The sequence below is a fragment of the Stegostoma tigrinum genome, chromosome 1 (assembly GCF_030684315.1).
Source record: "Stegostoma tigrinum isolate sSteTig4 chromosome 1, sSteTig4.hap1, whole genome shotgun sequence".
Lineage (NCBI taxonomy): Eukaryota > Metazoa > Chordata > Chondrichthyes > Orectolobiformes > Stegostomatidae > Stegostoma > Stegostoma tigrinum.
The window spans coordinates 181,116,224-181,140,510 of NC_081354.1; the positions used below are offsets into that span (position 1 = coordinate 181,116,224).

The 24,287-nt window shown below is 45.9% G+C and overlaps 1 protein-coding gene across 1 annotated transcript in view; it reads right to left on the bottom strand.

The window, feature by feature from the left end:
• Positions 1-890: 890 nt before the first annotated feature.
• LOC125455018 (BCL2/adenovirus E1B 19 kDa protein-interacting protein 3-like) overlaps positions 891-24,287 on the bottom strand; it is a 40,835-nt gene continuing 17,438 nt past the window's right edge. Inside the window, exons 2-6 of the mRNA XM_048536490.2 lie at positions 20,411-20,573; positions 9,724-9,808; positions 8,321-8,427; positions 5,823-5,972; positions 891-2,983 (exon numbers count right to left, since the gene is read on the bottom strand). Of these exons, the coding sequence (XP_048392447.1) occupies positions 2,935-2,983; positions 5,823-5,972; positions 8,321-8,427; positions 9,724-9,808; positions 20,411-20,573 (554 nt within the window). The 3' untranslated portion in view covers positions 891-2,934. The remainder of the gene's footprint in view (positions 2,984-5,822; positions 5,973-8,320; positions 8,428-9,723; positions 9,809-20,410; positions 20,574-24,287) is intronic.

The following is a 24,287-nucleotide window of genomic DNA, read 5'->3' on the forward strand; positions in this document are numbered from 1 at the left end:
ATGGAATTTATTTCGCAGATACATTTTATTTTGTTCAAAAAGAATACAATTTATAGACAGTCAGTCAATATGGTATTTTACAAATTCTTACTTTAGAAATAAAACCTGTCTGACTCCGAACTAAAACACTATTTTCGAAACAAGGTCTCAGACCGATCATGCATTGTCTGACCTAAAATGTCACCACTTCTTTACACTGATAAAACCTTTATTTCTCTCATGGCAATGACTTGAAAGGAATTTGGGGCTTTACACACATATATTAATCAATTAAAACATTCTAACTGATTAAAGATTTAACAGCATCTTAGGGTTTGTTTAGTACATCCTCAATGGTGTGACCCTTTGATTGTTTATTTATAAATTTAGTGTCTGTAACTATCTCTCTCATTAACTGAAGAAGGACTGAGGCTCTGAAAGTTTGTGTTTTCAAATAAACCTGTTAGACTATAACCTGGTCTCGTGTGATTTCTGACCTTGCCCACCCCAGTCCAACACCAGCACCTCAACATCATGAAGCCAGTAGGAATACAGGAAACACCAGACAGCTATCAGCCAGGTATTGCTGCAGTTGCTATAATGTCAGTGGACCAATGGGTTTGTCTCTCATAACAGAGACACACAACTGAGTGGTGAGTTTAACATGAGGGTCACCACATCTCAGGCAAGGTTGAGAATAAAGGACCGACATGGGCACCTCAGCTGGTGCAGGAATCAAACCCATGCTGTTGGCATGACCCTGCATTGCAACCCAGCTGGTGAACCAACTTTGCCAAATGACCCCCTATACCAGGCATGCAGGAAATACTACACAGCTACCATCCCCAGGGACTAAGTGAAATCTGCTCAGGCCCTGTGTTGTGGTGACAGAAGCAAGGGACTAAGGTTGCTTACCAGCTTAGTTGTGGTTCAGTACGCAATGATGCACCCTCAACTCCGATCCAGAAGGTGGTGCGTTCAAGACCCACCCCTGAGACTTGAGAGTAACATCTAGGCAGATACACCAGTGCGGTAATGAGGGAGTGTCACACTTTCAGAGGTGCTGTTTGGGAGGCAGTCAGTTTCGTGGCATCATTTCAAAGATTAGGGAGTATTGCACTCTGGTCAATATTAATCCCTAAACAAAACCACTAAAAAGCCCATCCCACACTATCTTATTGCTATCTGTGGGACCTTGCTGTGTGCAATTGGTTTTCCACATTAGTACAATGACTACAAAAGTAGCTCCAAGGTGCCCTAGGTTGTGAAAGAGCCAAAGCAAAGGATTTCTCTTCTATCAGCTCACTGTTTCAATTCCAGCTAGAAGCACTGCCACTAAAGCAGCAGACCCTTCTCTTGTTAAGGGATGAGGAAAAATGTAGTCCCTGAGTCGATCAAAGGGTCTTCCGTAAACCAGGGAGGGTGAGCTCTGAGTCAAAACAAACAGACTTGCTCAAACTGCTTGAATTCAGTCACTTGGGAATGCCTTCTGTGGGAGCCAGGAATCACTTAAGTCCCCAAATTGAAGACGTGGAGTGTAACACGGTCCTGACCCTATCCAGCGACTTATTACTGTGCCCACAATGAAGTGCCTTCAGCAGAGCAAGGAAAAGAAGCAAGTGACCCTAGATAACAAAGTGTGGAGCTGGATGAACACAGCAGGCCAAGCAGCATCTCAGGAGCGCAAAAGCTGACGTTTCGGGCCTCCTATTGAGTTTTAAAATGGGATGACACAATGTGACAGATTTCACAGCTGTATCAGGATTACCACAGTCCCAGGAGCTGATCTCCAACGTGGGGTTGACGAGGAATGCGTTTCATGGTCACAGCAGGTTTGTACCATGAAGCTTTATAGATCTTAAGGTTTAATTCATGGTCAGGGTTCAGGTATTTTGGATTCTTCGGCCAATCAATCAGCAGTGCTTAGAGGTATACTATCTGGCATCAGTTCGGCAATCCACTTTCACTTTGCTGCCAGAAGAGTTACAGAGCATCCTTGATTGATGACACAAACCATTCTATTTTTAGCCAAACTCCCATTCTACAGCTGGGAGATACAGCAACAAAATCTAACCTTAACATCAATGGTCTGCAGGTGGACTATTAACCCGAAACCCTCCACTATTCTCTCTAGCCTACGTGAGATGTTCATTTTTCTAGGATTCACTTCCAAATGGCTCAACCTGAACTTCCTGATTTCATACTTTAACTTATGTTCAGTTGCAGGACTGCAACAGCATTTATTGCTCATCCCCAATTGCCCTTTCTGAGCCTGGTTTTTGTCGCATTTTTTAAAAAAAGAAATGTATAATCATTAACTTGCTTTTCTAGCCGTTACCGTGACAGCACCATGGATTTCCAAACAAGTCATCTGACATTCTGGAATGTTGAGCTGTGGTGAGAGTGAAGCTGCTTTCTTTTTCTTGGCAGTGCAAGGCAAACCGAGGCATTGCCAAGATGCCTTGGTGTTGACGTGGAGAGGGACCAATTGACGTTGTAACTCTTGGACAAAATGACTCAGGGTCGGGGGACACAGGTTTTCAGGACTTGGACACAGGAGGGAAGGACACACACATGGCCGTATGTTCACCTGTGTGCACAGGCACACACAGGCCCGACACAAATCCTGCAGCAGAGAGTCCGAGTGCAAGCCCTGTGTTACTAAGACAGATTCCGCCTGCACCCGCAAGAGCAGAGGAACAGCAACGCAGTCTAAAGCCAACTACCCGCGCTGCTGAGGATAGCTTGTACACATCGAGGACAATTACAGGGGAGGAGGGAACATATGAGATGTCACGGTGGGTCGAAACGGGGTAACTGCGAAAACGCTTCGAATCACTGTAACTTCCATCACGGCTGCTGCCGATGTCCGTCGAACCGAGGGACGAGTGAGGAGTTCGATGTCAAACCTCTGTCATTTATCGGGTGCGAGCCAATCTTCCTGGAGGTTTTTTTTTATAAGGTACTCGCCGACGATGCAGCCAATCGCTTGCCGATGTATATTCTACAGCAGGGCACACAGAACAGAATCAAACAGCATCAGGGGATTACAAAGTGTGAAGCCGGATGAACACAGCCGGCCAAGCAGCATCTTAGGAGCACAATTTCCCACTGCCAACAATGGATCACCCTAGGTCATTTAAAACCACCCTAGGCATTAAATGGCACAGTCGGCTTTTTCACGGGTGACATCCTGGGCATAGGGTGGGGAGTTGCAAGGGGTGGGGTGATGGAAAATTTCCCTCTTTGTACAATTCCTGAACACGTCTCCAAACGTAATCAATGGCATACCTTGGGGAGCATATGTATAAAGGTGGCACCAATACATTCAAGGGGCATTTCAGGAAAAATGAGCCCCTTTTCCCCCACACAGAGGTGGACACCTGAAGAGGCCAGCCCACAGGAGGTGAAGTAAATAGCACAGCTACACACTAGAGGACACAATTTCAGAATAAGGGGTCGGTCGCACATTCAAGATAGCGGAGAATTTCTTCTCAGAGGGTAGTGAATCTGTGGAACTTGTTACTGCAGACAGCTGTCGACACTGAGTCTTTAAGTCTATTCAAGGTTGAGGTAGATCGTTCATCAGTAAGAGAATCAAGGGTTTTGGGGATATGGCAGGATGTGACGATGATCAGGTCAGCCATGATCTCATTGAATGGCGGAGCAGACTTGATGGGCTGAATGGTCTACTTCTGCTCCTTTGTCTGTTGTTCGGATTTGAGGGAAGGCTAGACAAGCACGAGAAGGAGAAAGTAACAGAAACAACTGCTGAGAGGTTGAGACGACGTTCACATGGACCGTAAATGTGTGCATTGATCTGTGAGACTGCATGACTTGTTTCTGTGTTACAGATTCAATAGAACAATTTGTCAAGGCTAACAAAGATGGCTTCAAATTCCTAGACTATCATATGAAATTATCAAATAGAACATAGAACATAGAAAAGTACAGCACAGTACAGGCCCTTCGGCCCACGATGTTGTGCCGTGGAATATTCCTAGTCCAAAAATAAAATAACCTAACCTACATTCATGGTAGCATTCTGTAAAAATACGTTTGCATGCATATGGGTATGTGTGTGTGTTGAGTGCATGGTGTGTTTTTCTGTGTGCGTGTGTATGCGTACAAATAAGTGTGTGTGTGTGTAAAACAGTGTATGTGTTTGTGTGTGCATGTGAGTGTGTGCACGTGTGAGTGTGTGTGTGTGCGCGCGTGTGCGTGTGTGTATAAAACAGTATGTGTTTGTGTGTGTGTGTGCACGTGTGAGTGTGTGCATGTGTGTGTGCGTTTAACAGTGTATGTGTTTGTGTGTGTATGTGTGTGTGTGCACATGAGTGTGTGTGCACGCGTGTGTGTGTGTAAAAGTGTGTTTGTGTGAGTGTGTGTGTGTGCACGCGCACGCGAGTGTGTGTGTGCACGTGTGTGTGTGCATGTGTGTGTGCGTTTAACAGTGTATGTGTTTGTGTGTGTGTGTGTGTGTGTGTGCGAGTGTGTGTGTGTGTGTGTGTAAAACAGTCTATGTGTTTGTGTGTGAATGTGTGTAAAACAGTGTATGTGTTTGTGTGTGTGTGCATGCACGCGTGAGTGTGCGCATGTGTGTGTAAAACAGTGTATGTGTTTGTGTGTGTGTCTGTGTGTGTGAGTGTGTGTGTGAGTGTGTGTGTGTGTGTGTCGCATATGTGACAGCCTCTTGGAACAAGGGTTATCCTTGCTCGTGACAGAAACCTGTTGATGAGTCTTTTAATACGGAGACGTTGTTGCATTGTCACAGTTCTGGCTGAGTGGAGAATGCTCCTGTTCTTCGGACCAGCTCAAGGCCTTTCAGAAGGATTTACAGATTGACAATCAAACTGTTCAGCTACTTTAAGATGCCAGCAGCTGCCCCTTCATGCAAACCAAATTATGTGGTCAAACTTGAACCTGGACTCAGACAGTCACTGAGTCACACAGTACAGAAACAGACCCTTCGGCCCAACCAGTTCATGCTGAACATAATCTCAAATTAAACTAAACCCACCTACCTGTTCCTTGCCCTCATCCCTCTAACCCTTTCCTATTCATGAACTTATCCAAACATCTTCTAAATGTTGCAATTGTACCCGCATCCACCACTTCCTCAGGAAGCTCAATCCACACAAATCATTGTGGCTGATCTTTCCTAGGATGGTGACGGCGAGCACGAGGGGGCATAGCTTTAAATTGAGGGGTGAAAGATATAGAACAGATGTCAGAGGTAGTTTCTTTACTCAGAGAGTAGTAAGGGAATGGAACACTTTGCCTGCAACGGTAGTAGATTCGCCAACTTTAGGTACATTTAAGGTGTCATTGGATAAGCGTATGGATGTACATGGAATAGTGTAGGTTAGATGGGCTTGAGATCGGTATGACAGGTCGGCACAACATCGAGGGCCGAAGGGCCTGTACTGTGCTGTAATGTTCTATGTTCTATCATGTGTACCAAGTTTGCCCCTCATGTCATTTTTGAAACTTCCTCCTCTCAATTTAAAAAATGTGCCGCTAGTCTTGAAATCCCCCATCTGGAGAAAAGATAACTACCATTAACTAAACCTCTCATTACTTTATAAACCTCTATAAGGTTGGCTCTCAGCCTCATACGCTGCAGTGAAACACATCCCAGCCCATCTAGCCTTTCTTTAAAACTCAAACCTCGCATATCTGGTAACATCCTGGTAGATCTCTCCGCAACCCTCTGCAGCTTAAAAATAGCCTTCTGGTCGAGAGATTGGGACTTTACAAACTGAGCCACAAGACCTGGCTTTTATGTAAGTGCTACATGCAATAGGAGTGCAAGATAATGTCGACATTAATCATGGACGTACCCCACTCCCAGCATTAGCAGGTGAGTGATCAGGAGAGACGGGAGCAGGAACATTACAAAATCGGAACTGAAGATCCCTCCTTTCTTCATCACGCCTGTCTTCTGCACACTCAGGCTCGAACAATATTTTGGATGCTTGAACACAAATTCCCTAACAGCGACAAAAATATAACAAGAAGCACTTGTCACTTCCATCCAGTCAACGCACAGCTTAGAAAATGTGCTCACCCTGAGCCTCAACAATGTTATCTTTTTGATGAAGTGCTCATTGGTCTGTCCTGCATTAAGTAATTTCTGGCAGAATAGCAGTGCAACTTGATCACAACCAAATGACCATCCGGTGGGGCCGGTGAGGGTTCTCCTTGCATTTGAACTGGCCCATTGGTTTCTGAGCAGTCTTGCTTCAGGCTCATGAGTTGAATGGCCAACTTCTGATCCTGGACAAGAGTAACAAGGTAGCTAAGTAGAGATTGGTTCCAATGGCTGTGGAATGGGGTCACCATCTCAGAATAAGAAGTTGGCCATTTCTCTACCCCAGAGAATAATTGATAGGTTTTCGAATGTTAAGGACTTCGAGGGGTACGGGAATGATGTGGAAAAATGGCACTGAGGTAAAGAGATCAGACTTGATCTAGTTAAATGGTGATGCAGGTTTTAATGGGCTGAATGGTCTACTCCTGCTCCTGTTTCTTGATTTATATTTCTGCAGGCACTCAGACATTGAGCAGAATCAAGATGGAGAATGGTAGATCTGTGGTTACTTGGGGATGTTTTAAAAAATGACAACTTTGGTGACAAGGCCAGCATTTATTGCCCATCCCTAACTGCCCAGAGAGCAGTACAGAGTCAACCACGTTGCTGTGGGTCTGGAGTCACATGGAGGCCAAACCAGGTAAGGATGGCAAATTCCTCCCCTGCAGGGCATTCGTGAACCAGATGAGATTCTACAACATTAAACAGCCCCCACAGTGTGGGAGCAGGTCATTTGGCCCATCAAGTCCACAGTGACCCTCCAAAAAGCATCCCACTGAAACACACCCCAACGCTGTCACTCTGCATTACTCCCAAGGGCTAACCCATTTAGCTTGCACACTATAGGCCATTTTAGTATGGCCAATCCACTTAAACTGCACATCTTTGGACTGTGGGAGGAAATCAGAGCTCACAAAGGAAACCCACACAGACACAGGGAGAATGTGCAAACTCCACACAGACAGTCATTCAAGGGTAGAATGGAACCTGGGTCCCTGGTGCCGCGAGGCAGCTGTGTTAATCACTGAGCCACCGTGCCGCCTGGCAAATGATAGCTTTGCAGTTGCCATCATTAAGACTGGCATCTAATTACAGAATGTCTTAATTGAATTTAAACATCACCATCTGTTGTGGTAAGATTTGATCCTACGGCCCAGAGTACTAGCCTGAGGTTCTGGATTACTCCTCAATTAAGGATTATGGGGGTACCAGGCGGAAGTGGAGTTGGATTAGAAGATCAGCCACAATTTTAATGAATGGTGGAAATGGCTCAAGAGATGAAATGACCTACTACAACTCCTGTTTCATATAGTGACCCTAGAAGCTGGAGTTAAGATCAAAGGGTTGGCAGACTGCCTTTATCGAACGACATTTTTTAACCAGTAGAGTTTTAAAACATAGAACATAGTACAGCACAGTACAGGCTCTTCGGCCCATGATGCTGTGCTGACCGATTATCCTACCAAGATCAAACTACCCTGCATACCCTACATTTTACTATCCTCCATGTGCCTTTTCAAGAGTCGTTTAAAAGTCATTTAAAAGTTCACCAGCTTTTTCCACATTTTTATTCCAATACCAGCCAAGGGGTTCACAGATTTAGTGAATTGAATTTCACAGTTTATCCTGGTATGATTTGGACCAAAGACCCTTCCAGTTCTCATAGAATCCCTACTCTGTGGAAAAAGGCCCTTTGGCCCTACAAGTCCACACCAACCCTCTAAAGAGCATCCCACCCAGACCCACTCCCCTACCCCTTTTCCCTGTGACCTGCCTAATCTTCACATCCCTGGAGACCATGGGCAATTTAGCATGGCCAATCTACCGAGCCTGCACATCTTTGGACTGTAGAAGGTAACCAGAGCACCCGGAGGAAACCCACACAGACACGGTGGGGGGGGGAGCATGCAAACTCCACACAGACAGTTGTCTGAGGCGTTGTGCTGTAACCGTAAGATGACCGCATCCAAAAACACAGCAGTAAGAGAAATTCACCAACGCTCCTGAGACAGCATGTGGGAACACCACCAGCCACAAGTTCCCCTCCAAGCCATTCATTATCGCCAGTGTTGCTGGGTGAAAACAATATGGTGGGTCTGTCTACAGCTCACAGACTGCAGCGTATCAAGAAAGCAGCTCATCATCAGCATCCAAAGGGCAGATGAGGCCAGGCAATAAATGATGGTCTTGGCAGTGATGCCCATATCCCACAAGTGAATAAGGAAAATGTACAGAATCGCCACTCACTTTGGAGGTACATTTTCTGGTCGACTGGACCAGTACCAGATCCACTCCGCATTGTTCCTCAGTAATTTCTCAATCTCTCCATTCCTCTCCTGGCTCTCTTCATCAGACTGCGAAAAGACGCAATGACAGGTCAACCTTAATCCAATGCATTCCTAGTGAAAGTATGATCACAGGAAGGAATATCCTGAGATTTTCCAGATGGTCAGATTTGAGGTTCCCATGGAAAAGCAAAATAAAACAAAGAGATTGAAACAACTGTGGAGATACTCCACAATATTTGGGAAAAATAAACAAATTGCACACATTCCCAGATGACTCGAGTGGCCACTTTATGTCCACCACTCTGGGGCAGGTCATGGTGTGGTAAGAGGTTGTGTGCGGATTGCAAACGGGAATGAATGCCAAGGTAAGAAAATCAAACAGGTAAACAATGGAGGAATGAAGACAAAGAAAAACAGAGGGGAAAGAATAATTGAAAAGAGACAAACCAAAGAGAAAAATTATTTTCCATTGAGTCACAGCCTTATGGCTAGTACCTGCCATAATTCTGATGCTGAATGAACGAATTCCTACTTTGGTCAGAGTTGTTTTGCGCAGAAACTGACCCTTTGATCCAACTCTTCCATGCCGTTCAGATATCCTAATCTAGACCCATTTACTAGCATTTGGCCCATATCCCTCTAAACCATTCCTATTCATATACCCATCCGATGCCTTTTAAATGCTGTAATTGTACCAGACTCCACCACTTCCTCGGGAAGTAGATTCCATACACGCACTACCCTCTGCATGAAAAGTTGTCCCTTAGGTCCCTTTTATATCTTTCCCCTCTCACCAGGCATCTCAGACGTCCCAATGCAATAGCATTTAAAGTCTCCCAGTCAAGTTCTGGAACTTCTTCCCCACAGAGCTGGAGTTTCCTTTAGCTCATAGGAGCCAACAAAGGAAATGACAGAGGCAGGTAGAATGAAAACATTTAAAAACATTGAGGCAAGAATATGGATAGGAAGGATTTAGAGGAATATGGGCCAAATGCAAGCTAATGGGACTAGTGTAGTTTAGGAAACCTGGTGGGCATGGATGAGTTGAGCCGAAGGGCCTGTTTCAATCTGTATGTCTCGATATAATCAGGGAGTTTGTTGACCAAACTCAAGGAAGGACCATCATCACACTGTATTAAAAATGGTCATTTACAAGTTCAGTATCCCTATTTTCCCATGCAGACCAGAACAAATGTTTCTCATTCTCTGGCCAGCACAGATCCTCCATTGGGAGCATTTGAGTTCATTCTTCAAAATGGGACAGTCAACAAGAATGCAGAAATATTGTTACTTCAGAGTCACCCTAGTGTGGGGGAAATTAGTCATTACCGACATCCCTCCCCTTGTTGAGTCCTCACATACCTGAGTACTGTTGGTATCTCCGATGCTTCCAGTATCAAACTCGGTGGGAATGTGAGACGTCTGCGGGCTCATCAGCAATGGAGGGCTGAAAAACATGGTAAACAACACTCTGTAACATGGAATGGACGCAAGGCTTCCATTTCGTTCTGTCAGATGGCATCAGAACACCACAGGCCATCCTTCTCTCCTCACTTGGTCCCCTCTTACTGGTTGAGTGAGTACCTGGGTACAGTAATGGATAATCACAACATTCCACTCATCCTGGCAGAAAGATGTCTTCAGCAGAAGATTACAACTACGGCTCACACGTTAAAGAGAACAGGTCTGTTTAAGCTGGCGTTGAGGAGAGTTTTTCTTTCTCTGGGGGCCTTGAGTCTTTGGCACTTTCTTCCCCAGCAAATGGTAGGGGGAAGGTCATTAAAAATGTATAAGAGGTAGATATATTCATGACTGGTGAGGGAGTCAATGGTTCTCGGGGTAGGCAGGGATGTTTAGGTCAGATCAAAAATGGACTTTTTGAATGGTAGACTGAGCATGAAGAGTCAAATGGCCAGCTCCTGCTCCATAATGTTCCTACATTAGCTATTAGAAAGGTAAAGTTGCCGTAGTCCGACCAGGCTACAGTGTCATTCTCTCGTTAGAGACGGAGAAAGAGACAACTGGTGGCGATTTAACCTAAGGGTCACCATGCCTCAGGCAGGGGAGAAGCTGAAAAGGAGTGTCCTTCATAGCAAACTCAGATGGGAATTGAAGCCATACTGTATCACAAACCAGCCTTCCAGCTAACTGAGCTAATTGGCACCCAATTAGTTATTATATTACAGGCTAAAAGGGTTAAATTATGAGAACAGGTATCATTTCTCATCTATATTCCCTGTAGTCTAGAAGTTTAAGCAGCGTTCTCATCATGATGTACTCAGATGCCTGAAGGAGTTGATGGGGTATACAGACAGAAATACGTTTTCCTGCTGGTGGTAGGATCTGGAATGAAGTGGTAAAATTACAGGTAGGCCATTCAGCAGTGGATCTCAGGAATGCACGTTGGGCATCTGCCCTCCCTCCCATCTCCAATGAAACTGTGGATGTTGGGACAATTTAAGCTCTAAAAATTGAGAGTAATAAACTGTTCTGGAGAAGTGTCACCAGATCCAAAATGCCAACTCTGCTTCCTCTCCACAGACGTGGCCAGGCCTGCTGAGTTTCACCAACTGTTTCTGCTTTATAGCATCCACTGTTCTTTGGGGTTTTTCTGACTAATGGATTGTTTGTTTCAGGGTGAGAAGGGCTGTAGAACCTCAACGGGTGCTTGCAGCAATGATGGAGATAAGCATAACTGTTCTCAGTCATTAACGAACTGAGAAACAGAGGGCCTTGCTGGAAAGTGAAGTGCAAATGAAGGAAGGGTGATGTGAGAAAAATATTTTTCACATAGTGAGTAGTTAAAACATGCCCGGAAACATGGTAGGTTAACTTGAGGCATTCAAGCGAGGAATTGGATGATTATTTGGGTCAAAATGATGTGCAGGGATATGGGCGAAAGACGGGGGATTGGCACTAGGTTATAGAGCTGGGACAGGGATGATAGGCTGAATGGCCTCCTGTGTGAGAAAAATATTTTTCACATAGTGATTAGTTAAAACATGCCTGGAAACATGGTAGGTTAACTTGAGGCATTCAAGCGAGGAATTGGATGATTATTTGGGTCAAAATGATGTGCAGGGATATGGGCGAAAGACGGGGGATTGGCACTAGGTTATAGAGCTGGGACAGGGATGATAGGCTGAATGGCCTCCTGTTGCACTGTAACAATTCTGCGATTCTATGACGCCACAGCTGCGTTGAAGAATAAGGGCTAAGTGGCTAACTCCTATTCCCATATTCCAGAGACTGGACTATTGAAGGACATTAATGATCTGTAAGTCAGTGTTAATGGGTTGGAGAAATATGGTCATGTTAAAGATCCCTTTTTGTAACAATCAGACATTTACAGATATTCACTTATTTCAATTAGAGTCTATTTCAACTTGAAAATCCAATTCAGACTACGCTACTTAACTATCAACATCAGTTAATGTCATAGAATCACAGAATCTCCACAGCGTGGAAACAGACCATTCGGCCCATTTAGTCCACACTGACCCTCTGAAAAGCACTGCATCCAGACCCACACCTCTACACTATAATGCCACAATTCTCATGGATAATTCACCTAGAATGGATATCCCTGGGCACTATGTGTAATTTATCATGATCAATCCACCTAACTTGCACATCTTTGGAGTGAGAGAGGAAACTGGAGCACTCAGAAGTAGATTTGGGAAGAATGCACAAACTCTACAGACCATCAAACCCAGGTCCCTGGTGCTGTGAGGCAGCAGTGCTAACTATTGAGCCACTGTACTGCCTATTTGAAATGTTTTTGATCAGACAGGTATTAATAAGATATTTCCATTGAGTGCAAGACTAGCTGTATAAGTATAAACAGCCCCTGTAAGTAAATCTAATTGGGAATTTTAAAACAACTGTATTACCAAAAGAGTGGTGAGTAACTGGAACTCTCAGTGTATGAAGTGAATATGCATTTAAGGGAAAATTAGATAAAAAGCACAAAGGAGGAATGAAGGATATGTTGACAGGTGGCGGTTAAGAATAAATCATGTGAAGCATCAGCAATAACATGTGCCAAATGGACTGAAGAGCCCAGTTCTGTGCTGTCAGTTTGAATGGGGTTGCAATCCACACTGGCTAAGGTGGCCCTATAAGTCTGGTCTTCTCAACATCTCCAATTACCTAATGTATGGTTACCCTTGGGCAAAGCTCACCACCAGTTGTCTCTCTCTCTGTCTGTCTGGCTGCTTCCATTCTATAGGGATTCTACTTCAAACAAAACTGTCCTCTCAAGAACAGGACATGTTCTTGTTAATGGCTAAGATGAGTACAGGGCTGTTAAAAATCAATCTCCTGGACCTAGAGTGCAGTCATCTCTGGTCAATTCCCCAACAAGGGGAAAATAAAATATCTCAAATCACAGTGGGACTGTGCCTTTAATAGTTCTGAAAGTTGTCATTGCAACAGTCACTTTGTGGAGTTAATGAAATCAGCAACTTTAATTTTTTGTCTCTCCTGGCAAGGCAGAACGTCATGAAACTAATTCCTCTTTTGACAGAGCGTGGAGAAGGCCAGGCTACAGAACAAGCTGGGACTCAAATCTGTAAAGGGAGGATGCTGTCAAATGGTGTTGCAATCACTTGGTTGGTTTTATTGACTTTGTGGGTATTTAATGAGCCAGCAATCTGACACATTGTCTGCTTAATTCACTCACGCAGGACCAGTTCCATCATCTGTGGAGTGCTGACTCAGACACTATCCCGTTCCCTCCTCCACCCCAGGCCCAAACTCACCATTTTGGATTTTTCTGTCCTATTCACTGCATCCCAGTATGAACTCACTGGGGGTTAAAAGATTAAATTAAGAAGGAGGAATGCATAGTTGGGCTGGTATACATTCTCTGGAATTCAGAAGACTAGGAATTGGCCTAGTAGTGTTATCACTGGACTGTTAATACAGAGACCCAGACAATGTTCTGGGAACCTGGGTTAAAATCCTGCCATTATTGAATTCAATAAATGTCCAGAATTAAGAATCTAATGATGACCAAGAATCCATTGTTGATTGTTGGGGGAAAAAAACAATCTGGCTCACTAATGTCCCTTAGGGAAGGAAACTGCCATCCTTACCTGGTCTGATCTACACGTAACTCCAGATCCACAGCAATTTGGTTGACTCTTAACTGCCCACTGGGCAATTAGGAATGGGCAATTAAATACTGCCTAGCCAGCGATGCCCTTACTCAGTTAATTAATAGAAGGGGGTAAAATGATTCAGTAAGAGGAAAGGTTCAGAACCAATTCTGATGAAGAGTCACTTGACTCAAAATGTTAAGTCTGCTTTTTACCCCAGATTTGCTGAGCTTTTCCAGCAATTTCGAAGTATGTTTTAGAAAAAGTGCTGGTGGAGTAAGTCCAAAAAGAGGATTTCAATATCACAGCTAGGTACTATTATGTACTTGTGGACTATTAGAACAGGCAACTTTGAGATTTTGTATGTTTTTGTCATACTAAGGCCCTTCCTTGTGTTTTTCAAAATATATATTGTATTTATACTTGTACTAAAATGTGACCACTCATGAGGAGGACCGCCAACAATCTGAGCTCAAAATCAGGCAAAGGAAGGAACTTTCCGATTTCTTTTCATTCATTCATAGAACGTGGGCTGATATTACTCTGCACAGGCCGGTATCCCATTACAAAGTCACTCTTTTTTTACACAAGGAGCGTCTGACACTGATCCAACTCCATCAGGGCCAGCTTTCAAGGTGAACAGAACCTCTGACACTCCTGTTTATATCTGTCAGCCAGGGGTCCCCGATTGTCCCAGGTTAACAGCCCCAATCAAGGAAATTATAATCAATGAGGTACACCTGGCTGACCTCCTTACAATCATTACATCGGGTGGCCCTGGCTAGTCCAACATTTATTTCCCGTCTCCAATTGCCCAAATGGCATTTACTGTCAACCACGTTGCTATAGATCTCGGGACACATGTAGGCCAGACCAGGGAAGGATGGTAGATTTCCTTCCCTAAAGAACATTAAGTGAAGCAGATAACAAGGTGTAGATGCACACAGCAGGCCAAGCAGCATCATAGAAGCAGGAAAGCTGGCGCTTCGGGACTAGACCATTCATTGGATTTTTTTTTAAACAAATCAGCAATAGTCACAAGGTCAGCACTATGCCAGCTTTTTATTCCAGATATTTGGTTTGATTAAAATTTCACTATCTCACACCCATGAACATTAGTCAATTAACATTACCACACATACACATACGTCCTGCCTTGCCAAAGCGTAGTTATCATACCCATTGCTGACATTCACCTGGAGAACTGCCTCCGCAGAGAACAGGGTGAGAAGGTAGAATAAAACCACCATCCTCAAGGACATTGCTGTTGCAGACAGGAAGAGTGAAGTGGTCAATCATGGGAAAATGGGAATTATGGAGATATCGTTGGCAGAGTGAGCACCAAGTGTCAGCTTTGTGAGTGATGGGCCTTGTTAAGAAACCACTGTTGTGAGTATATGCTAGTTTTTAGGGAGTCATTAAAGATTTTCTCCACAGAGTGGAGTTTGGATCTGCAGCTTACCTTGTGTCTTTGATCTACGGGGTCTTAGAGTTGTGAGATCCCACTCCCCCATTTAAAAGTCTCACACTATTTAGGAGTAACATCAGGAAGCACTTTTTCTCACAAATGCAAGTGGAAAATTTGGAACTCTCTCCCCAAAAAGTAGGTCAATGCTGATATCAAAAGCATGTTTCCACGAAGAACAACTTCCAAAGGATACAGATATTTTAATTACAGATTTATCATTATGCTGAATCTCTGAATTACTAGCTGAGGGACAACACGTTTATGACACTACCTCAGGGGAGATAACAGCACAGTGAAATTATTCTAGAAACTGAACTGGACTAACCACACAAATACAGTGACTACAAGAGCACGGTGGCTCAGCGGTTAGCACTGCTGCCTCACAGCACCAGGGACCCAGGTTTGATTCACCCATGGGCGACTGTCTGTGTGGAGTTTGCACATTCTCCCCGAGTCAGTGTGGGATTCTGCTGCGTCTCTGCATCACTCCACCACCTCCCCCCACTACCTAAACCCATCACCACAATCCAAGGATGCATTGGTTAGGTAGATTGGAAATGCTAGATTGCCTGTAATGTCCAGGGATGTGTACATTTAGGTGGATTAGTCATGAGAAATGCAGGGTTACAGGGATAGGGTAGGGGGATGGGTCTGGGTGGGATGCTTTTTGGAGGGGGTGGTGTGGAATTGTTGGGCTAATTAGCCTGTTTCCACACTGTAGGGACAGCAGGTCAGGGGCTAAGAAACCTGCAGCAATAGACTTAGCGCCTGACTCTCGAAAGCCTGTCCATCATCTAAAAGGGATAAGTCAGGAGTGTGATGAGATACTTCCCATTGGTCTAAGATAACAAAGTGTGGAGCTGGATGAACACAGCAGGCCAAGCAGCATCTCAGGAACACAGAAGCTGACATTTGGGGCCTAGACCCTTCATCAGAGAGGGGGGTGGGGAGAGGGAACTGGAATAAATAGGGACAGAGGGGGAGGCGGACCGAAGATGGAGAGAAAAGAAGATAGGTAGAGAGGAGAGTATGGGTGGGGAGGTAGGGAGGGGATAGGTCAGTCCAGGGAAGATGGACAGGTCAAGGAGGAGGGATGAGGTGGTAAGTAGGAAATGGAGGTGCGGCTTGAGATGGGAGGAAGGGATGGGTGAGAGGAAGAACAGGTTAGGGAAGCAGAGACAAGCTGGGCTGGTTTTGGGATGCAGTGGCGGGAGGGGACGAGCTGGGCTGGATTTGTGATGCAGTGGGGAGAGGGGAAGAACTGGGCTGGTTTTGGGATGCAGTAGGGGAAGGGGAGATTTTGAAGCTGGTGAAGTCCACATTGATACCATTGGGCTGCAGGATTCCCAAGGGGAATATGAGTTGCTGCTCCTGCAACCGTCGGGTGGCATCATTGTGGCACTGCAGGAGGCCCATGATGGCCCCTCCCCCCACTGCATCCCAAAACCAGCCCAACCTGTCTCTGCTTCCCTAACCTGTTCTTCCTCTCACCCCTCCCTTCCTCCCACCTCAAGCTGCACCTCCATTTCCTACCTACCACCTCATCCCTCCTCCTTGACCTGTCCATCTTCCCTGGACTGACCTATCCCCTCCCTACCTCCCCACCCATACTCTCCTCTCTACCTATCTTCTTTTCTCTCCATCTTCGGTCCGCCTCCCCCTCTGTCCCTATTTATTCCAGTTCCCTCTCCCCACCCCCCTCTCTGATGAAGGGTCTAGGCCCCAAATGTCAGCTTCTGTGTTCCTGAGATGCTGCTTGGCCTGCTGTGTTCATCCAGCTCCACACTTTGTTATCTTAGACCAATGGGAAGTATCTCATCACACTCCTGACTTATCCCTTTTAGATGATGGACAGGCTTTCGAGAGTCAGGCGCTAAGTCTATTGCTGCAGATTTCTTAGCCCCTGACCTGCTGTCCCTACAGTGTGGAAACAGGCTAATTAGCCCAACAATTCCACACCACCCCCTCCAAAAAGCATCCCACCCAGACCCATCCCCCTACCCTATCCCTGTAACCCTGCATTTCTCATGGCTAATCCACCTAAATGTACACATCCCTGGACATTACAGGCTGGTTTTGGGATGCAGTGGGGGGAGGGGCCATCATGGGCCTCCTGCAGTGCCACAATGATGCCACCCGACGGTTGCAGGAGCAGCAACTCATATTCCCCTTGGGAATCCTGCAGCCCAATGGTATCAACGTGGACTTCACAGGCTTCAAAATCTCCCCTTCCCCTACTGCATCCCAAAACCAGCCCAGTTCTTCCCCTCTCCCCACTGCATCACAAATCCAGCCCAGCTCGTCCCCTCCCGCCACTGCATCCCAAAACCAGCCCAGCCTGTCTCTGCTTCCCTAACCTGTTCTTCCTCTCACCCATCCCTTCCTCCCATCTCAAGCCGCACCTCCATTTCCTACTTACCACCTCATCCCTCCTCCTTGACCTGTGCATCTTCCCTGGACTGACCTATCCCCTCCCGACCTCCCCACGTATACTCTCCTCTCTACCTGTCTTGTTTTCTCCCCATCATCGGTCTGCCTCCCCCTCTGTCCCTATTTATTCCAGTTCCCTCTCCCCAGCCCCCTCTCTGATGAAGGGTCTAGGCCCAAAACGTCAGCTTTTGTGCTCCTGAGATGCTGCTTGGCCTGTTGTGTTCATCCAGCTCCACGCTTTGTTATCTTGGATTCTCCAGCATTTGCAGTTCCCATTATCACTTCCCATTGGTCTAGATGGATGCAAGTCTAACAACACTCAAGAAGCTTGACACCATCCAGGACAAAGCAGCTCACATCCATAAGCATCCAATCCCTCAACCACTGATGCTCAGTAGCTGTAGTGCGGGCTATCTACAAGATCCAGTGCAAAAATCTGCCGAAGATTCTGAGACAAGCCCATGACCACTTCAATCTAGATGGACAAGGGCAGGAGGTACATGGAAACAGCATCACCTGCAAATTCCCGTCCAAGTCACACAGCATCCTGACTCCGAAATATATTGCTGTTCCTCCGCTGTCGTTGGGTCAAAATTTGAGAATTCCTGCCTTAACATCATTGCGGGTCTACAGACAGCATATGGACTCCAACATTCAAGAAAGCAGCTCACCACTACTGTAACAATATGAACTGTTCATGGATTGACAGAATAGTTCCTTGAAAGCGAAGTCACAGGTATTTTACTTGTCAGTGCATTGAGTACAGGAGTTGGGATGTTATGTACAGGACATGGTGAGTGCACTTTTAGAATACTGCATTCAATTCTGGTCTTCCTGCCACATGAAAAATTTGTTAAACTTGAAAGAGTGCAGAAAAGATTTATAAGGATGTTGCCAGGCTTGGAGGGTCTGAACTATAGGGAGAGGCTGAACACACTAGGGCTATTTTCCCTGGAGCGTAAGAGGTTGAACTGTGACCTCACAGAGGTTTTTAAAATCATGAGGAGCATGGAGAGGGTGAATAGCCAAGGTATTTTCCCCCTGGTAGGGGAGTCCAAAACTGGAGTGTTTAAAACTGGTTTAAGGTTAGAGTGGAAACATATAAAAGGGATCTAAGGGACAACATTTTCACGCTGAGGGTGGTGCATGAATAGAATGAGCTACCAGAGGAAGTGGTAGAGGCTGGTACAATTACAACATTTAAATGGCATCTGGATAGGGATATGAATAGGAAGCATTTAGAGAGATATGGGCCAAATGCTGGCAAATGGGACTAGATCAATTTAGGATATCTGGTCACCATGGACAAGATGGACCAAAGGGTCTGTTTTTGTGTTGTACAACTCTATCTTTGTAAGCAATGGTGGCCCTTGCACTGAGTCTCTGTGGCAATCAACTAGTTACAGATTGCCATCTTGAAAAGGTCCTCATCCCAACTCTGTCTCCTACTTGTTACCTAATCCGCTATTCTTTATTCACTCATGGGATGCGGACGGCACTGATTAGGTAATATTCATGGCCCCCCGTCCCTAATTGCCCAGAGTGTGGTTAAGAAACCACCACATTGCTGTGGGTCTGCAGTCACAAGTAGGCCAGACCAGCTAAGGATGGCACTTTCCTTCCCTGAAGGACAATGGTTAACCAGATGGGTTTTTCCAACAATTGGCAACGGATTCACAGTCATTATTAGACTCTTAAGTCCAGATATTTATTGAATTCAAATTCTACCAACTGCCATGGTGGGATTCGAACCCAGGTCCCCAGGGCATTACCTGGGTCTCTGGATTAACAGTCCAGCGAAAATATCTTCAGGCCATCACCTCCCCATAATGGTACTAAATTCGTGGTTATGAAATGCCTCTAACACTGTGGGCTGTTGTTCTATTATCAGCCTATTGAGTGGTACCACTCTTAAGGGCTCACTCCAACCCAAAGCAAGCCAGACAGTTAGAGGGCAGAAAAATGCTGGCAGTGACATCCATGCTCCATGAAAAAAAATGAAGAAGAATCTGCCGGGCTATGTACGCTCTGCCTCTGCCTTCCCCTGGCCACATGAAGTACTGTCACAGGCTGAATGAGACTCTCCAGTGGCCATTAAAGTGCAAAGAACAGTTCAGCTCAGGAACAGGCTCTTCAGTCCACCAAGTATGCACCCACACACGATGCCTTTCTAAACTAAAAACTTTAACCCCTGTACAGTCCATATCCCTCTGAGCCCTGCCTATTATGTGTCTGTCAAGATGCCTCTTAAATGTTGCTACTGTACCTGTCTCCACCACTCCTCTGGCAGCATATTCCAGGCACTTACTACCCTCTGTGCAAAAAAACCTGCTTCTCACATCTCCTTTAAACTTACCCCCTTTTACCTTGAACCTATGTGCGCTAGTAGTTGACAGTTCCACCCATGGAAGAACACTGCGACTATCCATTCTATCTATGCTGCTTACAATTTTGTAAACTTCTATCAGGTCGCTCCTCAGCCTCCAACATCAAGTGTCCAATCTCTCCTCGTAGCTAATACCCTCCAAACCAGGCAACGTCTGGGTAAAACCTTTTCCGTACCCTCTTCAAAACCTCCACATCCTTCTGGCGTGGCTTCCAGAACTGTGTGCATTATTCCAAAGTGGCCTAACTGAAGTCAATTTAGTCACCTCCTGGCCTGAGCAGGCCTAAGAACCAGCAAACTGCCCTCCCCATCTGTTGTAAAATGGGAAGCTGTTCAGAGGTGAGGCAGAAGGCAGTGGGAAGACCACCCTCTGTACTTGACTTGCCTCTCGCCTTCAAATATGCCTCCAGAAAGACTGGGATGTAACACCCAGCCCACGGAGGTTGCTGAACAATGATCTCAAAGAAGGGTAGGGCACAGGTTCTAAGGGCCGATTCCCATTCCTAGAAAACTGCTTTCGTTTTATGTTGACTTATTATTTAGTATTCGGGTCCAATCACTGTATGTTTCCTCGAGAAGCTCAACAACCTTGGGGAAAAATGATACCCTTGACACTTCATCCCAGCAGGGAGCACCAAGGGGGCCAGAATGGGCCAGGATCACCTGTCACAGTGGGAGCTGCCTCGTGAACTGTTCTTTTCCGATTCATTCTGTGCATCCAGCAGGATCTTCTCCATGTCGCCATTGTGGATGGAACTCGATGAAGGGATGTGCTCCAAGACCCTAGGGTTGCTCTGCTGGCTATAGTTCAGTTCCACCCATGAACCTGACAGAGAGAGAGAGAGAGAGAGATAAACCACAAATGAAGGCAGTCACCTCAGACAAAACCAATCTTGGAGCTCTGCTACACCAGGGGGAAAGGATTGCCAAAGGGACATGGAGGTGGGGGGGGCGGCATTTGAATGACTGCTTTACAACAGTTCTTTCCAAATTCCCCCATTTCCTCTTCTTCCATCGTGTGTATATTTCATCCCAGGGAAATGAGGAGTTTCTGGGCTGGGGTACTGCAGTGATTAACAAGGTTCGGAGTTAAATCCTGGAATGTACATTTAAATACAGACTTTAAAATACAATTAGTTGCATGTCAAGGGCTACAGAACACTACACAAGTCATTAAGGGTGCTGTCATTCTGGCAATGAGAGCAGACTGGCCTATGAAGAAGTTTGGGCACCATAGCAAGGCACTGAATTGAATGGGAAGAGGGAATGGCTGAGGGAGTTGGATTAATACGAACAGAGATACAGTTTGTAACACAGGGTGCTGGGGAGGCGGGCTACTGAGTGACTGTTTGAGAGAGATGGATTAATATCATCAACAGTGATACAGTGAATAACATAGGGCACGTTGGGACAGGCGATACTAAGTAATAGCGTGAGGCAGCTGGATTAACATCAGGAGAGATACAGTCAGAAACACAGGGTGCTAGGGATGAGGGTTTAGTGAGTGACAGAGTGAGGGAGCTGGATTAACACCATCAGCAGAAATACAGTCAATAACACGGGGGGATACGGGTAATTGAGTAACAGTGTGAGGGAGCTAGATTAAGATCAGTAAAAATACAACTAATAATGCAGGGTTAGTAGGAACTGCAGATGCTGGAGAATCTGAGATAACAAGGTAGAGGGCTGGATGAATGCAGCAGGCCTTTCTTTCTTTCTTCAGAAAGATTTCTGAAGAAGGGTCTAGGCCTGAAACGTCAGCCTTCCTGCTCCTCTGATGCTGCTTGGCCTGCTGTGTTCAACCAGCTCTACACCTTGTTATCTCTAATAATACAGGGTGTTGACAAAAGGTTAGTGGATGCCATTCCTTCTCAATCATATTCGTCAGTAATTTAATGCTCCCAGCATAATAAAGTGTGAAGCTGGATGAACACAGCAGGCCAAGCAGCATCTCAGGAGCACAAAAGCTGACGTTTCGGGCCTAGACCCTTCATCAGAGAGGGGGATGGGGTGAGAGTTCTGGAATAAATAGGGAGAGAGGGGGAGGCGGAACGAAGATGGAGAGAAAAGAAGATAGGTGGAGAGGAGAGTATAGGTGGGGAGGTAGGGAGGGGATAGGTCAGTCCAGGGAAGACGGACAGGTCAAGGAGGTGGGATGATGTTAGTAGGTAGGAAATGGAGGTGCGGCTTGAGGTAGGAGGAAGGGATGTGTGAGAGGAAGAACAGGTTAGGGAGGCAGAGACAGGCTGGGCTGGTTTTGGGATGCAGTGGGGGGAGGGGAGATTTTGAGGCTGGTGAAGTCCACATTGATACCACTGAGCTGCAGGGTTTCCAAGCGAAGTATGAGTTGCTGTTCCTGCAACCTTCGGGTGACATCATTGTGGCACTGCAGGAGGCCCATGATGGACATGTCGTCTAAAGAGTGGGAGGGGGAGTTAAAATGGTTCGCGACTGGGAGGTGCAGTTGTTTATTGCGAACTGAGCGGAGGTGTTCTGCAAAGCGGTCCCCAAGCCTCCGCTTGGTTTCCCCAATGTATACTGTATCCATTGTACACAGTGTGGCTTCCTCTACATTGGGGAAACCAAGCAGAGGCTTGGGGACCGCTTTGCAGAACACCTCCACTCAGTTCGCAATAAACAACTGCACCTCCCAGTCGCGAACCATTTTAACTCCCCCTCCCACTCTTTAGACGACATGTCCATCATGGGTCTCCTGCAGTGCCACAATGATGCCACCCGAAGGTTGCAGGAACAGCAACTCATATTCCGCTTGGAAACCCTGCAGCCCAATGGTATCAATGTGGACTTCACCAGCTTCAAAATCTCCCCTCCCCCCACTGCATCCCAAAACCAGCCCAGTTCGTCCCCTCCCCCCACTGCATCACACAACCAGCCCAGCTCATCCCCTCCCCCCACTACATCCCACAACCAGCCCAGCCTGATCTCTGCCTCCCTAACTTGTTCTTCCCCTCACCCATCCGTTCCTTCCCACCTCAAGCCGCACCTCCATTTCCTACCTACTAACCTCATCCCACCTCCTTGACCTGTCCGTCTTCCCTGGACTGACCTATCCCCTCCCTACCTCCCCACCTATACTCTCCTCTCCACTTATCTTCTTTTCTCTCCATCTTCGGCCTGCCTCCCCCTCTCTCCCTATTTATTCCAGTTCCCTCTCCCCATCCCCCTCTCTGATGAAGGGTCTAGGCCCGAAATGTCAGCTTTTGTGCTCCTGAGATGCTGCTTGGCCTGCTGTGTTCATCCAGCTCCACACTTTGTTATCTTGAATTCTCCAGCATCTGCAGTTCCCATTTTCTCTAATGCCCCCAGCACACTGGTAAACCTTTGTTGCATTCCCTCCACTACAAAACATCCTTCCTCAGTTTATATTTATATATGGGTTTTAACAACCACTAGACAACCCAGATTGCATTGTAGCCACTGGAGTACTTTTCGAAATGCTGCAGTATTCAGAAAAGTGGCAGTCAATATGCACACAGCAAGGGATAATCGCAAGGTCCAAGTTTTGATGAAGTTAGGTATTCAGAGAGGAAAGAGGAAAGATTAAAGGAATTTAATATCTGAAAGAAACACAGGATGCTTGAAAAACTCAGCAAATCATCTTCAGTTCTGAACAGCCATGCTGGAGTTGAAATATTAACTCAGTGTTCTATGGTTTCATAGAAACAAAGAAATAAGAATGGCAGTTGGGTGTTCAGCTCCTGGAGTACCTCCTGTGCTATTCAACAGGATCATGGTTGACGCAATATTCCTCGTGTCAACTCACCTAGCCTTTCCCCATAACTCTTGATTTCCCCACTGATCAAGAAACTATCTCATCTATATGTTACACAAGGATTCTCACCATGAGCTAACTCACTATCCATGCCAATTTACTACCTCCAACATTTGGGGTTCTTTTCTTATGACTTAAGCTTTTGTGGGGTATCTTGTCGAACGTCTTCTGGAAGTCCAAATACAACAAGTCTACTGATTCTCCTCTACCCACTGTGGTTGAGACTTCCTTGAAAACCTCAATATCCTTTGACAGCACCTTCCAAGCCCAGTACATCTATTACGCAGAAGGACAAGAGCAGTGCCATCACCTGCAAGTGCCGCCTAGCCACACATCATCCTGACTTGGAAATGTATCACTGTTCCTCAGTGTTGCTGGCTGAAAATCCTCAAACTCACTCCCTAACAGCTTTCTGGGTCTATCCAGAGCAGATGAGCTGCAGTGCTTCAAGAAAGTAGCTCTCTGCCACCTTCTCATGGGCATCTAAGGACAGGCAAGGAATGCTGGCCCGGCCAGCAATGCCCATGTCCTACAACTGGATGAAAAACAAGTTAGATGTGTTTAACGGCATGTTCAATAAATGTGTCAGGGAGAAAGGTACAGCAGGGTACGCTGATGGGCTGAGACCAAATGGAGGAAGGACATAAGAACACAGGCATCAACACAGAACAGATGAATTTCTCTGCTGATTCCTAGTTAATTATATATGACGCTAGGAACATCAGATGCAATGAAGAGCTTAAGGGA